The sequence below is a fragment of the Scomber japonicus genome, chromosome 17 (assembly GCF_027409825.1).
Source record: "Scomber japonicus isolate fScoJap1 chromosome 17, fScoJap1.pri, whole genome shotgun sequence".
Classification (NCBI taxonomy): domain Eukaryota; kingdom Metazoa; phylum Chordata; class Actinopteri; order Scombriformes; family Scombridae; genus Scomber; species Scomber japonicus.
In genome coordinates this window covers 18436390-18452599 of record NC_070594.1, presented here as the reverse complement: position 1 = coordinate 18452599, position 16210 = coordinate 18436390, and the positions used below count along the sequence as shown (strand labels likewise).

At 39.9% G+C, this 16210-nt stretch overlaps 1 protein-coding gene across 1 annotated transcript; it reads right to left on the bottom strand.

Annotated features, from left to right (window-relative positions):
* Positions 1-5289: 5289 nt before the first annotated feature.
* On the bottom strand, positions 5290-8950 carry LOC128377258 (F-box only protein 30-like). The gene is made up of 2 exons (XM_053337178.1): positions 6670-8950; positions 5290-6106 (listed from the first exon to the last, which is right to left on the bottom strand). Exons 1-2 carry the CDS (start codon positions 8773-8775, stop codon positions 5912-5914), a joined length of 2301 nt encoding a protein of 766 aa, XP_053193153.1. The 5' UTR covers positions 8776-8950; the 3' UTR covers positions 5290-5911.
* Between the last annotated feature and the right edge of the window lie 7260 nt (positions 8951-16210).

Here is a 16210-nt window from a genome sequence, read left to right as displayed (position 1 = left end):
TGCCGGCCTCTACCCAAGACTAACCTTTTTAAATGCTTTTTAAAACGGTCTTTACTTGCAGCTTGAACAATAAAGTATGGCAACTTAAAAGATGGCTCTATTGTTGATACTGATACCAACCCTCATACAGATTTGATGCCCATGACACATCTCATACATGCTATCTACTGCTGGTATGCTGTAAAACATACTAGATATTCACTGGGGCCTGGGGGCCAGATTAGTGTATTTACCAATGTCACTGAAACTTGTAAAACTGCTTTTCAGTTAACAACCCAACATCTGTGTGGAGAGGCCTGGAGGACATCTCCACACCTTCCCCCCCACACCTTTGCACGACTTGTATCCTGTTTCTTTACATAAGCTGTATATACTGTAAACATTCCATGTTGTCCACTTGTTTCTATATACATACTGTATGTGAATCTATTTTTTTTACCCACTTACATAATACAGTACATAATAATGATGTACTTTCTTATTAATACTCACTGTATTTGTTGAGAGCAAGTAGAAACCAGAGTCAAATTACTTGCATGTATGAACATACTTAGCCCATAAAGCTCATTCTTTACTCAGCACACAATGCTGACACTGAGCTGTTAGACAACAGACATTTGTGTTTATATATGCTTACGGCTATAAGGTTAAAACTATGCACAAATGTCATAGGTAGGTTGATAGTCGCACTCCCTGCATGCAACACATCACTATATGTCTCTACCACCTTACTTTTTGTATTTACCAAATGTATTTATTACTGTAAGACGAGTATTGGAAAAGGTATGGATAGTGCTCACTAAAGAAGAAAGACAAAAAGGCTGGCACAAATGAATCAGTAAGTATTACATATAGGCCTGGACAACTCTGCAGCATAACAATATTTAATCTAAAATTGTATTTTAATTTACATTTTTCCTTTAATAAATATTGCTCCTCATGTTGTTTGACAACTGTGATTTCGATAGAATTTGTATTAATTGTTCATCCCCATATATTATTCTTCTATTTTTGTGCATTAGTGAACATCAAACTTACCTCGTCTGTGTATTTTTTTGATAATGCCCAAGTCATTGCTACAAAGCTGACTGTGTCTCCAACATTCGGCAGGGTCTCCAAATTGGCTTCATGCTTGACTGCCCCTTTGTAGTTGAAGGAGGTTTTTTCAGTAGAAGTGAGACATTAGGCGCCCAGAGATGGTAGTCAAACTAAAATAAAGAAGACGTTTTAATATGGAGTATATTTGTTAAAGTCTCCCTTTAGTCAGAAATGTGTTTTTTTTTCTTCACTTGGATGTTGATATTCACTGTGAAAATTGATGCACATACTGTATGTGCAGAGTTTGACCATGCAGTTTAGCAATGTGTTGCTTTGAAGCCTAGTGTCCTGGCCTTCATGTGGGTATTACTTCGACATGTGCCACCTACCTAAACATTTTTGCAGAACAAGAAAGAGAGAAAACCTTCAATGGGGGGGTTGCCATGACATGGATTTTGTAATACCTTCATTACCATCAAAAAGACTTATACATTTTGGTATTAGCACTCACTGGGTGCTCTACTTGCCACAGCACCTGGTGAACTATGACACACCCATAGGGCAGGAATGGCCCAACAGCCAGAGCAGTGGATGCCCTGGAGTGTAGCATAGTCATATTGATGGTAATAGTTGGTAACTAATAAGGGGGTGATAGTCAAAGGTGGCAACACCAGTAATCAGTTTTTCCATCTAAAAACACGCATGCCTGTGAGTATGAGGATGGCACAAGGACCAGAAGCACATCACATTACATTTAATAATCAACTTATATTATGGGACCTACCTTCCTTTCTCTGCTCTCAACCCCAACCGGTCGAGGCAGATGTCCGCCCACTTCTGAGTCTGGTTCTGCCTGAGGTTTCTTCCTGTTAAAAGGGAGTTTTTTCTCACCACTGTTGCTCATGTGGGAATGTTGGCTCTCTTTAAAGTTAAAACCTGAAGAGTTTGGTTTAGAACCTGCTCTATGTGTAAAGTGCCTTGAGATAACTTTGTTGTGATTTGGCGCTATACAAATAAAGTTGATTGATTGATTGACCTTAAACACAGGTAGGTCTATAATTCATTTTCATTCACAGTTGGTTCCAAATAAGCCAATAAACACATTTGTTTTTTAAAATAAAAAATATTCTTTCTTAAGATATGTTCTCTTTCATTGCCATTAGAGTGAATAGAGGTAGAATCATATTTTGAGTTGAGTATGGAGTATCCCTTTTTAAATTTTGAAATACTGTGATATAATACCGTCACTGCAAAAATTATTACAAATATTGTCATACACATTTTAGGCCGTATTGCCCACCCCTATGCATTGGCGGGTCAGAGCTGTTTTGGTGGCATAAAGGGGACCTACACAATATAAGGCAGATGGTTTTAATGTTTTGGCTGATCAGTGTATACCCTACTGATAGGAATTATTACAAGGAAATTAATAATGGATAGAACAACATTCCAGATCTACCTCTTGTTCCAAATATTTGTTTGTTTATTCATATATTTGTTTAAACCCAAGGATGTTTTTTTTATTTTCCAACATCCATGAGCTATCCAAATAGTCACTAGTCATCATCATTTTGTGTCATTACCATCAGCTGTAGTGTCATGCAACAGTAATTTTCATATCTATAAAATGTGGAGCATTTGGATTGTTAGTGGAAAGCAGTGTACATGCCGTGAATGCTACTTTTCCTATTGCATTGTAGAATTTTTGAGGGCACTAAATCGTTTACAAACTCAGCATTTCAACACTCAAATAAAATGGCACAGGGTAAATGTTGCACTATATAGTGAATTGGAAGTGATTTCGGACACAGCCATGCCTTATCTGCCCACTGTTTACTGCAGCATGTTGGGCTGTCGCTGTGAAGATCACCATGGTGATGAACCTGACCACTTCCTTGACAGTTATAAAGGATCCCGGACACGCTGTTGGTTACACAGTCATTATCAGTATGTTTTTGGCTTTTACTGTATCTGTGTGGAACACTGCAATATACTACAGTATACAGTGTTTTGTGTTTACAAATTACAGAACATGAGTGAAATACCTGAGTCTTTGTTTCCTAAGAAGCCGTGGGTGAATATTTCACTGATCCACTCCTGCAGCTCTTTGTAGAGTTTTTCTGCACCTCAGTGTCTGAAGGATAATAGTACTCCACTAACTACTAACACCTTCACAAAGCTGGTAAACACAAAACGATCTCTTTACATTGTTATTCTGAAATGATAGTGTTGTTTTTAAAATTAATTTCAGCCAATTGTCAGGAAAGGCTTCAGTATGTATTGTAGTATGTTTTTAGTAACCTGTTGATGATGTTCCACAGCTTCAGGCTGTCATCTCTGTAGTAGAAGTTGGGGATGGACTCCAGTCATCGTGCAGTGATGTTCTCTGGCAGACAGAGGGAGCTGTAGGTCAGCTCAGAGAGAGACCTTCTCATGACATCTGCTATCCCCTCATATCCAAGTGAACTCTAGTAAGTTAAAATACACAAGTAAACAACAAAATACTGAAGATAGAAGTGGTTTTCCACCACAATGTATTTAGAGTATCAACATCTGATTGAAAAATATGAATATACATGAAAAAATCCATACCTTACTTAAAATCCCGTCTGGGGCAAAAATATTTTTACGGGCCAAAGTATTTATTTGAACAGTGTAGTGGACATGAAGGATCAGCAGCTGTACAGATAGAGAGTAAATAATTTAATTCAATGTAAAATTTATGATAAAACATTTCTATAAACCAATAATTAAGGCAGCACATTCCTAAACTAAATTAACCTTTAATTACATTTCTTGCTGACATTTTTCACATAGTCATCCCTGACAGTTAGAAGCCCAAACATATGTCTTTCTAGTACTGTTTACAAGTTATACTGAAAAATTCAGTGAAAAGTCATTATCAGATTATAAAACAAGCATCAGCTCTGTGTTTGCAACTGCATAGTCATACCTTGTAGAGGGGATGAATCTGGGGGAAGCTGCGGAGAGTGACAACAGTGAAGACCTCAGCCAGTAAGTGAGTGTTAAGCAAGTGATAGACAGGCCGATGAAGGAGGAGGTCTGCATTTTAATAAACATCTTGGCCAGCAGCCGGTCGGTCTCCTGGTCACTTGGCAGAAAGATGGGATTCTGCATCAGTTTTTTCTCTGGGTTTGAGTATAACAAACAGAAACCAGTTGTCATATGCAGAGGTTCACCATCAGACAACTTGGGGGGCAATCCTTCCATCCTCTTGAAGTCAGCAGTTTTCTTGATGGGGGCGTATGCAGGAATTAAAAGCAGGGGCACATGATCAGACTGGCCCAGGTGTGATAGTGGTCTAGCCCTGTAGCCTAGTTTGATGTTGGTGTAGACCTTGTCCAGAGTCCTAGTTCCCCTAGTAGCACACTTGAACATGCTGGTGGAATTTAGGGAGTGCTGCCTTTAAGTCTGCATGGTTGAAATCCCCTGCTATAATCTGCACAGCGTCGGGGTACTTGCTCTGCTGAATGCTGCCACATGTAAAAGTCCAATAGCTGAGTTAGCATTAGCATCCGGTGGGATGCAAACAGCAGTTATCAAGGCCACAGTAAACTCTCTTGGGAGGTAAATGGGCCTGCATTTAACAGTCACATACTTCAGGTCTGGGAGCAGTGGCTGTCTATAGTCACTGTATTAGTACACCAGCTGTTATTCACATACACACAGAGCCCCCCTCCTCTGCTCTTACTGGAGTCTACTGTTCTGTCATGGTGCTGTGTTGTGTAGCCTGCTAGCTCAATAGCAGTCACTGTAGTGATTAATTGACATGTCAGTGACTGTAAAGTAAAAAGTGAATCAATACACAGGAGCGTCAAGATCAAATATCAATTATAATATTGAATTGCATAGACAGGTTAGACTGTTTGGCAAAAATTCTACCCAGTGTCAAATATAATTGGATGCTTAATAATGTGTCCACCATCTCTTGGGTGTGTGAGTAAATATATCTTTCCACCTGTTCATCGAATTTGTATTACTTAAGACTCTTTTTTAAAAAATCCAGTAAATGTGTGTTGAACTGTGCTGGCTTTAATTTTACCAGCATTTTCATAAATATTATGGAGACATGTTGGCACCAGGACAACATGGCTCTGTGCATCATAAGATCAACGTTACATTTGTAGATAAAGTTAAGATATTTTCCTTTAATCCACACACCTATCGATAACAATAATGAAGTATCACATTGAGTTACTAGAGATGGCTATAAAGAAAAATACATGAAAGGATGTAAAGACTTTATTAAATGGTAGCAAATCACATGCATTATTGGGCAATCCTCATATAAATATCCATCTGTTTTGACTCATGTCCTGACATCCTACAGATACAGACAACAGTGTGGCCATGAGTCCAGTTTGCATTGGATAGACACCCTCTACAGGGATCAGAAAACTAGATCATTTAGGGTCACCAAGCGACATAGGGGGGATTAGCAAATCCTGTGTAAAGTGCTAGCATAACCTCTGTTACACAGAAATGATGCAATATAACCGACAATTTGCTTTTTCCCCATGGCTACTACTGAAAGGCAAGATAGTGAAAACATTTAAATCTTTTTCCATTTTCTCAGTATATCACACAGAATAATATAAATCTATTGTGCATATTTGTCTTCAAGAAAATATACTTTATCTTATCAGAATACGAGTGCATTTGCAGCATAAACCCATGCAAAGCTAAATGCTCAATATATTCCTTCACTGTAGCAAGTAGTGTGTTATGTCATTAAGGCTTCTTCACAATCTAGTGTAATACAGGAAGAGTTAACTGTTTTTTAAAATAATTGCAACATCCACATAATACCAGAGTGACACTTGTGCAGCTACGAGAGATCAGTCTTGTTTGGTCAGGTGTTAACGTGACGCAAGACGCGACGCAGTGAGTATCCGTCTCGTGCAGTACACATGGCAGGAAGGGGAACGGGCTCCGTCTTGTGCTCCACTGTGTTGTAGTGGCACCTCTTAAGATGGTCCGACATGCTGGGGAGATCAGTGAAACCCCATGACAACACTGGGCTGAAGGCAGTGCTGAATCTCCACACCTGCAAGAGTAAAGGAATGTGAATAACAAAGGCAACTGCATTTTAAGATGTTTAGTTACACCTATGTGTAACTTGGTTTTTGTATGTATAAACAAACAAGCTCAAGAACATTTTACCTAGTGAGCTTTAGAGATTGGTAGTAGGATTTTCTTACCATAGGACTTTACCAGGCTAAATGGCTAATTGCTCCAGTTATGTACAGTATTTTCTGCACAAACACAGTGGTATTAATCTAAGCAAAAGGTGTCTATAAATATATTTCCAAAAATGCTGAACTATTCCTTTAAAAATGTAACCATGAACTGTGTAAACATTTAAGACACATTTTTAGCTTTAGAAACACTACCTCATAAAGTAAAAGTTGATCTATAAAACAGCCTTGCAATAATTATTTCTGAATTTCTTTTTTGTGTGTAGAATATTGTAGTGTATATTATAGTTGTACATTGATGTCAGCTTTTTGCAATATATTCTGCAACAGCATATGCAACTTTTTTCTACTACTTTCTACATTATTCATAGACTTGATCAAAATGCATAGACACAGTAGGTTTTAAACTCACTCTGTTTTTGACCTGCCATGACACAGTGCCATGAGCACCATGGCATTGCCTTCGCTCCCACTGCAGCTCCACTATGCCTCGGGTCTGGAGGAGACTGGCACACACCTCCCTCATAGTCCGTGACACCAATGACAGCTGACACAGGCTAAAACTGTCTAAGAACCCAGCTATGTGCCACAGTATTTCAATGGGCAGCCCACTCAATTGGTCAGATTGGGTGTTACTTGGAAGACTTGCCCTTGGGCAAGGCTGAACCCCAAAAGACCTGAGGTTCCTGTCATGAACCACCTTGGCCCCCTTGGAGGAGGGATAAAACCTCCTCTGGGAAAAAGTACAGCCGTAATATGCCAGGGGGCAGCGGTGCTCCATCCAACCATTGAGACCAGCATGAATGTCACCATGGACATTGGTGAAATGAGAAGAAAACTGATCCCTGCGGAACGACTGGCCACAGACAAAGGGAAACATGTGCTGGTAGCGGGGGTTCGGAGGAAGGTAGCGGTTATGTGGGACTGCCTCAACCTCCAGAGCTTCCAAGACAAGGCCAAGGCGAAGAGTGCGGAAAGGGCTGGGGTAGGTGAGCTGGGGGGCAGCATGGTCACAGGCAGATGCAGAGGCCATGTCACCCACTCTTGTGTTGGTTACCAAGATGGCTGCAGGGAAAGTGAAAGTCTGTGTACCAAAGTCAACACGGTAGCCATCAACATAGATTGTATCAGAGATCCTTCTACACTCTCTGGACTCCTCTAGACAGAACAGCAGGGCTGCTGTGATCAGATCAATCTCTCCCAGACCCATGGGATCATCAACCTGCTCCAGGTCTGAGGTATCCACTGCCTTGTCCTCCATTTTGGGTCGCAAGCGAAACAGTGACCTGTCTGGGATGAATCCTATTCGTCCATTAGGTAGTGAACACTGACCCTGACCCCTATAAAACTGGTAGTTGTGGAACTTCCGCTGAGGCCCATGGTTCTCTAGGAGCACTAGCCCCCTGTCGTCTAGAACCACATGACTAGCTCTCTGTGCCACACCTTGGCTGATATGCACTGGAGATGACACTGGAGGGGTCACTGGCTCCTCAGAAGCACCAGCATTAATATCATCTTGCACATCAACTGAACAGGCTGTCTCCACACAGGCCGTCTCCACACAGGCCTCTGTGGCTGCTGACAGTGGACCGTTTGTTGTGTTTGGAGTTTTTTCATCTGTTCCTTTCTGAGCCCCATTTCCACTCAAGCAGCTGGAGCAAACACTCTGCTCATCTGTCTCTCTTGTATTAAAACCATCAGCAGCTACAGGTGTTTTGTCTTCCAGTCCATTCTGAAGGCCTGCGTTGCTCTTGCTCATCAATCTACTCTCCAGCTCAGCAGCCTCTCTGTTTACATGCTGTATGTTGCTGTCAGAGGAGCTGGCACTGCTAACAATGTCCAAAGCAGCAGCTAAGCTTCTAGCAGTCACGAGTGTAGCCTCATAGAGTTTAGTGAAATGCTCCTCGTTCAGCCCATTAATTCCACTGACAATTCTCTCCTTTGCTGAGCCTGGTTGAGTTAATGGTGGTGGACATGGGGATGATGACTGCGTAGGTAACTCAATGGAGGAGGCCTCAGGGACAGATGCAAGCAAAGCTGAGTCTGTGTCCATGTTACTCTTACTTACAGGGACAAGTGGCTCTTTCTCTGCAGTGGGTGCCATAGATATCACCTTGAGGGACTCGAGCAATGTGCGCTGGTCCTGAAGGGCAAGTGCCATGTCCAGTTGCTCCACCTCCTCCACCCCACGACTCAGGCTCTCATAGGAAGTATAGTCCAGGCAGCTAACAGGCCATCTGTTCCACTCCATAGTGCAGCACACCACCCCAGCAGGACACACCTCGAGGTGTGCATACATTTGGTTGCGCACCATGGTGACAGGACAGCCATAGCCACTGTTAAGGCAGGGGACTCTCAACAGTGGGCACAGGAGGTAGTGCTCATCAGCTTTGCAGGAGTGAAATACAGCACCACACACCAGAGAACAGGTCATCATATCACAAGAAATGCCTGGTTGAGGTTTGGCCATGCATCTCTGGTTAACACAGGACATACAGTGAGCATGTTCATCCTCCATCTTCAAGCTGAGGAGGTGGAAATCTTCTCAGGGTGAGTCTGGCTGTGAGATAGTCCTCTGCCCTGCCAAATAAGTGGAGAGCAAATTATGTTAATGTATTAAAAGGTTAGACAAGTCAAAACAAGCCCTCACTGAACTTCAGTAGTAGTATTCCTTCCTTCTGAGACAAGAATTACACCATAAATCAACAGTACAAACAAAATACAGTAACAGTAAATCATGTCCAATAAATCTGTGGCTCTGTCCTAAACATAAGTAAGCTTCTGTTGTGATTTTGCACCTCAAGTTGTCCTATAGAGGTGTAAAATGGGATAGACTGTTGAAATGTCTAGGTTAGAGTGTGTTGCCTTCATGACAAAAGAGCACAGATCAAAACTTACCTCCAGATTTTTATAATTTCAAACAATCCTATGAAAGAGCAATGACATCATACTTGCTGAGTTGCATACACTTTAACATTAATTACATCACAGTGATTTGTAATACATTTGAATATCAGCATAGTACAGCTGATGTAATATTTTGTCATTAGTGGTAAACAAAGTGAATGACTAAGCAAGCCTAAATTGTAAGAGGTGCTGAAGCTGTTTCTCTTGCTACGTGAAGAGCCTGCACAACAGTGAAACAGTGCCCCCACTCAGCCTTATGAGGAAGTCAACCACGGTCACGTGACACATCTAAAAACGTTGCCTCATACTGTACAAGTACCTTATTAGGAAGCTTCCCAGCACGATATCAAAGAGGTCAAAGCTTTTTGTTTTTTCCTTTTGGGAGGAGGAAGAAAAAGTTACAAAGAAGCCACATTGAAAATATTTAGTATGTATACAATTAAAAAAAAAAACCCAAAACACTTGATTTCTGAGCCCACAGTGATTGTTCATCATTGTCCCAATATCCCATAATGGAAGATAGAAATCAACTTGAAGAGCAAAACATTAAAAGAAATTGCAATTAGTGGTGACACAGGTCCAGAGAGATCTTAGTACACAAACATTTGAGTTCAATTAGCAGAAAGATTCAAAAGTTACAGTTTGACTGATGTGATGATGCACTTATTGCATAATTTCCTATTGGTACAAAATGGAAAATATGTTGATTTCACATATACTAACTGAAAATATATATCAATTAGTCTAACTGTATGTAGAATGTACTAACATTCTATATACAGTTAATATGTAGCTAGAGCTAGTGGAGCAAAGATCCACCTGATGAATGTTAGTTATCTCGGTTAACTTTAGTACTTGAATAACACTTCTGATGTGCACCTGAGGAACTTAAAAAGACAGAAAGGACACTTGTGTATTTATTTTAATGCATCTAACATGGTTGTTATAGGATTTTGATAATTGTATGCCTAAACAGAGCACTGGGATATTTTGTATTAAAGCGTATGAATATAAATACATGTGCATTTGAATAGGAATAGCTTGCATACCACTTACAAGTCTTATGATAAATGTACCTCACCTTAAAGCCAGTTATTGAGGCATAAAATCATGAATTTTATCATTACTGAATCATCAACTGTGGTGAATATCTGCAAAGCTATAAAGGTTTGGTTAAATGTCTCTAATCAGACTGGCTCACTTCACTGAACAAGTGTCCGATATAAAGCGCCTACACCATCAAGACTATAACGTCATTTAGCTACTTTATGTTTCAGTTTAAGTTTAGTTGCAACAAACAGCACTGCAGAAAAAGACCCGGCTACGATTAAAAAAAAACTTTTGTTACAACGTGCAGTAGTTTATGTACATCCCGCTCCTATGAACCTGTTCGTTGTCAATTGTCCTTTTTCAACTAAATCAACTTATTTCTGCAACAGTGTCGAGCTAGCTTACACTGACCGGTGTTGCTAATGTTGGCTAACAACAGCTAGCCATATCGGGAAGTTGAATGACTCTCAACAAGCTTAACTTACCGATATATTGTTGGAATAGCATGCGAGTAGCTTCTCGCCTTATCGTTTTGTTGGCAGGAAAAAAAAAGTGGTTGTTATGTATTAAAATACAACTAGCTGTGACTGTAGATACATCTGGAGACAAACTGCTAATGACAGCTAGCCGCATCTCATCCGCACCCAGCCTCCCATTTTTCTTTTCAAAACTTTATTGACAAAATTTAGTTTGGACTTATTGCACAGAGAGAGAAACAAAGCTATTGTTTTTATAACTTTAAAGAAACATAACATACCGTTGTATTGCCTACACAAAAATTAAACATTTAAGTGAACTATGGCATGTTTGACAGACAGCATTAAATTGTATATTGTTGAAAATGACCCCTAATATGTGGTTATATTCTAGCCGTACAACTGTAGAAGAGATTAGTATAATTTTACAAAAAGATCATAAAAACATGTTGCTAGCCGATGTAATGAAGAACGAAAGAAAAATACAGTATCATGCCATGTCTAAGTAATGTTTAAAAAAATCACGTCAATGTCTGGTCCGGGTTTTTTAATAACCGGCAGTGACCCATAGCACCCAGGAGAGGTCAGTGTTGCACCATTTTTTTGTTTTCAACTTGCAAAAAGCACAGCAGCGGCCTTCTGGAGCCTTTTTATCTCTATTCATTGTTGTCACTGAGGGAGTCTCCACATTTCACCAAAACAACCCCTCCTGGAGCTGGAGGAGCTTACACATCAGCAGGACAATACTGAATGCACTTGTCATGAGGTGTTGGTGAAGCTCTCAGTGGGACCATCATTGGTAATTAAAAGAAGTCAGATTTTCCACAGGACCCCCCAAAATCTCGGGCTACCCCCTAAATCATTAAAATCACCCTAAACTCAAAAAAATGCGTTCTGCTTATTGTTGGATATTTGAGTTTCATTGTGCAGAAAGATGTGTGTAGAGTGTGACAGAAGGTTGTTTTCACATTCATCTGCAGAAAGGAGAACGTTTATATGTGCTCACCATAAATCTCAGACATCACCATCACTTAGAAAGCCAATCTTAAACCAGTATGAAACTTACACAAATGTGATGTGAAAGCATGATGATGGAGTAAATATATTTCAAAGAATTTTACCAAGGTAACTGAATTTTGATGTGGAAATGGCAGATGGCTATGCATATTCAAAGTTTTATTTAGTTTTATTATTCAAGTATTTTTATATGTCTTAAAACGTGTATCTGGAGGGATTGTTAAAGGGCTGTAGAAATATTACAAAAAATACAATGACTTTTCTTCTTAAAATCATGCTGTGGGTGTAAGCGTTAAATGCATATATTGAGTTATTATTATGTCAGTTATTTCATGTATTAAAGCCAATTGAGTTAAGTAGTCTTTGCATATGTTATTTGCTTGGATGTCCTCGATCAGACTGTTTTTTAAATTTGAATGTTGTTGAATATGATGTATATGAATACAGTGCTGTGCAAACATTTGTGATTCACTGGTTTACATGCTTCATTTGAGGTTTATTGGTTATATGGTGGCTAGGAACCATAAAAATATCTGTTTTTGTAGTGTAATACATTTAAAATATTGCCATGAACTGAAAACGAAGAAGAAGAAGTAACAAATATACTCGTACATAGTCCTAATTCTATTCTTTTGGAGACTATTTGGGAATTACCAGCTAACTATATGCAGTTGGTAATCCAGACATCTGCAAGCATTTCTTTCTTTAAATTCACAATTAATGATAACCAGTATGAGAACAATTATGTTTTTCACAAATTACTAAAAAGGATTGGTTTCTCAGCCATCAATATTATCAGAGACCACACTGGTTTCAGGACAAACCTTCTAACTGTACTTGTAAAACAGACAACCTGAATAACATATTTATACACCTATTCTTTTCTCCATGCTGTTCAATTTTTAAATATTGGTGCCCACCTGTATTTTTCTCCCAGTGGAGCTGTCCAGTGCTGAAAACCTTATCCTGTTTTGCACATTTTAAAAGTGTTTTTTCACAACAAATCAAGCATTCATGAATGATTCTTGACTGTAAAGTGGCATTTTAAATAGGATATCAATCTTGAGTTGATGTAAATTAAGAATGTTACTGAATAATGGGGCAACTTTGTTTTGCAAAGCAGGCCATGAAAAATAGACTCTCCAAAAGATTGATTCATGGGCATTATGTTCTGAGGATACAAAACACACAACAGTGTCATCAACATTATTACAAAGCCAAGGAATATAATACAACATTACACATGAATTAAACAAATAAGAAAACTCATTTGGCTTTCATAACTACAGTGGACAATCTGCCTTTTTGGGGTGCTGGGGGCTGTTCAGTGTGGGAAACAGGGTGTAGCCCCTAACTGGTCAGCCCCCTCCTACTGGTTTGTGTGCGTAAAAATAGAAATAACTGTCCTTTCCCCAGGCTGCCCTGGGCTGCACTCTTTCCCTTTTGCTGCTAGTGACTGGTGCATGCTCCCAACGGCCTCTTTTTCCCAGAGCCCCTACCCCATCTCATTTTGCTATGTAACCTCACACTGCAATTATATCTGGATATGTACGCACAACTTCAATCGTTGCTTTGTTTTGCTTGTCACACTCACACTAATAACCTAAATGTCTGCCTGCTCATCAGACACACACACACACACACACACACACACACACTTCAACTATGCCCTATTGTGTTAAGTCCTGGTAACATGAATGTTGTCTCACTGTAGGGTTGTATGTATGTTATGTCACTATTATGTCACTATTTAATCACCTGTTGTGTTTTGTTTCATCAGTATTGAAAGTAAAAGAAAAGTCACAATAGGCTACACCTATCCTATTTTAAACCATTATTTTAATTGGTATTATAGTGTGTGTATATAATTGATTGGTCTCTCTTGACCCAGACTTAATCACCAAAATAATAACAGTGCTGAACTCATTGCTGGAAAGCCTTGCGGTCAACCACGCAGACTACAGTCCTGGAATAAACCTATCGCCATCGCCCTTTGCCCTGAAGCGTGGCTCCAGCATCCAAGTAGTCTTTCCTTCTCAAACTTGTCACTTTTATTCAGGTTCAATAACAGATGCTCGCTCCCGAAGCCCCGGGCCCCAGCAGTGGCAGTGTCATAGCGACTTCTTTATACGTTTATTTGTGATTTATACCGCCTGGCATGGGTCACGACTGGACCCTACCACCTAAACTGCATGATGCCCCCAAACTGCATGACATCCCCCCACAGACACCCCCTTCCTTTCCAAGTGTATCTGTGCGTGGGTGAAGTTCAATTATTAGGACTCATACACTGTCTTCACCACATGAGGGTGGAGTTGTGTCAGAAGGTATAGTCAATGATAGTAATTTTCAGTGGAGGGTTAAACTCTTGAGTGACGATCGCCATAAGAAAGTGACGATCGCCATAAGAAAAATACTCAAAAAGTTACAGTTTTCAATTACAATGTGTTCCCCCTGTGAATTAAGCTTCATAAAGCAGGTTAAAAAGTGACAACTGAGATTTGTGTTTGGCCTCCGTTGACCTGATGACGGAGTTTTAAAGAAAATCGTCGTAACTGACCTTCAATTAAACGCTAGATGGCGCCATACAGGCTGTTAGCTGCTGTCCATGGTGCTGAAAACATCAATTGTCGCTATACTGTACTTTCATTTAGCCTAGTCTATTCAAAGCTGAGCACATAAAGTTAACCCAAAGGATTAGGCTATAAGATATAAGTGATGGACGTTTCTGCCTGTTTGTTCTGTCAGTCAAACATCCTGCAGTGAGCTGTTCAGTCACATAATTCAAATGGGGACAAATGCCTGATACCAATACATATTTCACGTTCTCTCTCCCTCTCAAAATACTACTATTATCGAGACACCGAATGTGGAGTTGCTTTAATTATTCATAAATGGATGCAGTAATAATGGGGTACTCCCACACAAACACAGCTGTGTGCTGCCACAAAATAATTCTTCTGATAGTGATACTGATCTCACAGAGACTGACAAATATGTGAAGCACGTTCAGTTGAAATATTTAAATCAAGACTGTAAACCTAACTTTACTTCATTACAGCCTAGCCTAGAACTTAGTATGCCTTTTAACACAGCTGTGACATTCATGTTTTTAATGTTGTTGTTTTATTTTCATTTTTATTATTTTAACTGCTGCATGGTGATATTGGACTTTGAATAAAATCGATTAATTGATATATTGGTTACCGATTTCCTATGTCCCGAGTTTACCTTTCAGGTTATGATTTGCCACCCAACATTTCCAAACCTTCTTGGATCTGAATGAAGTGTAGAAAACTGTCGTGCAGCAATGTAATAAAACGAATTTAGGCAACAAAATCTGCACATATAGCAGTGTTAAAGGTGACTGTATCCACAAATGCTCCACTAATATGATTTATAATTATAATGGATTTCACGTGACAACAGATTTTGTTGAATACTACTGTCATTATAAATCACAAGAGGTAAATACTGTAGAAAAGATCCCGGTTTGGGGGCGGAGAGGGGGAGGTGGTGGTGGTGGTGGTGGTGTCTACATGTTACATCTACAGTCGAGAGAGAGAGAGGGAGAGAGAGAGAGAGAGAGAGAGAGAGAGAGAGAGAGAGAGAGAGAGAGAAAGAGGGAGGGGGAGGGGGGCAGAGAAACTCAAGTAATACAGCAGAGGACCACGCGCTACAGAAGAAGGGCGAAGGCACGCGACATGTCTCCAGGATTCAGGTAAGTTTTGATGCAACAAATACAGAAAGAGCCTCTCAAAATTTGTAGAAGGACAATGTTAATGTAATCCTAATTATGCCTTGTTCTGGAAGATGTTACACAGTTCGTATAGTCTTCCTCTTTTCATTATTATTATTATTAGTAGTAGTATTATTAGTATTGTTATGTATATTGTTAACATATAATCATTTAGTGATGTTTGAGTGATACCATAGGCTGCATGACAGAATTGCGAAAAATGCACGGTAAAACAATAACAGCCTGTGATATCTTTACCCATCCCCGTGTTGAATTTGAATAGGACTATGGAGGGATGTTTTATTTTTTAGTTTTATTAGAAACCAGTTGAGTCAAACCGTGAAGAATGTGTCTGTGAGAGGACGACGAGTCCAGCCAACGGTCCCGGACACGTCCTTGTAACGTATTTGGAAAGCGCGCTGTCCACGGTGCTGAAATCTGGTTCCTGCCTGATTTTCTCAATGGACAGGAGCGCATTACATTGAGCTTCTCCCTTCACATAGTCAGTTCGTTAAATAGTAATAAATTACGATTAGGGTTTTTTTTTAAACTACGTGACTGCTTCCACCAGAGCGAACCACCTGCTAGGTTGGGCAAATCCCAGTGGACAGCAGTCATCTTCGTCCACTACTGCCCACTGATCAGTTGGGTGTGAGTTAAGTGCCTTGCTCAAAAGCACACTGATGGCAGTTGATAAGAGCTGCAGGAGGACTGTTGCCAGCTGCAGGAATGTAAAACAGGGCGTTGATGAGAAGGAGCATGCG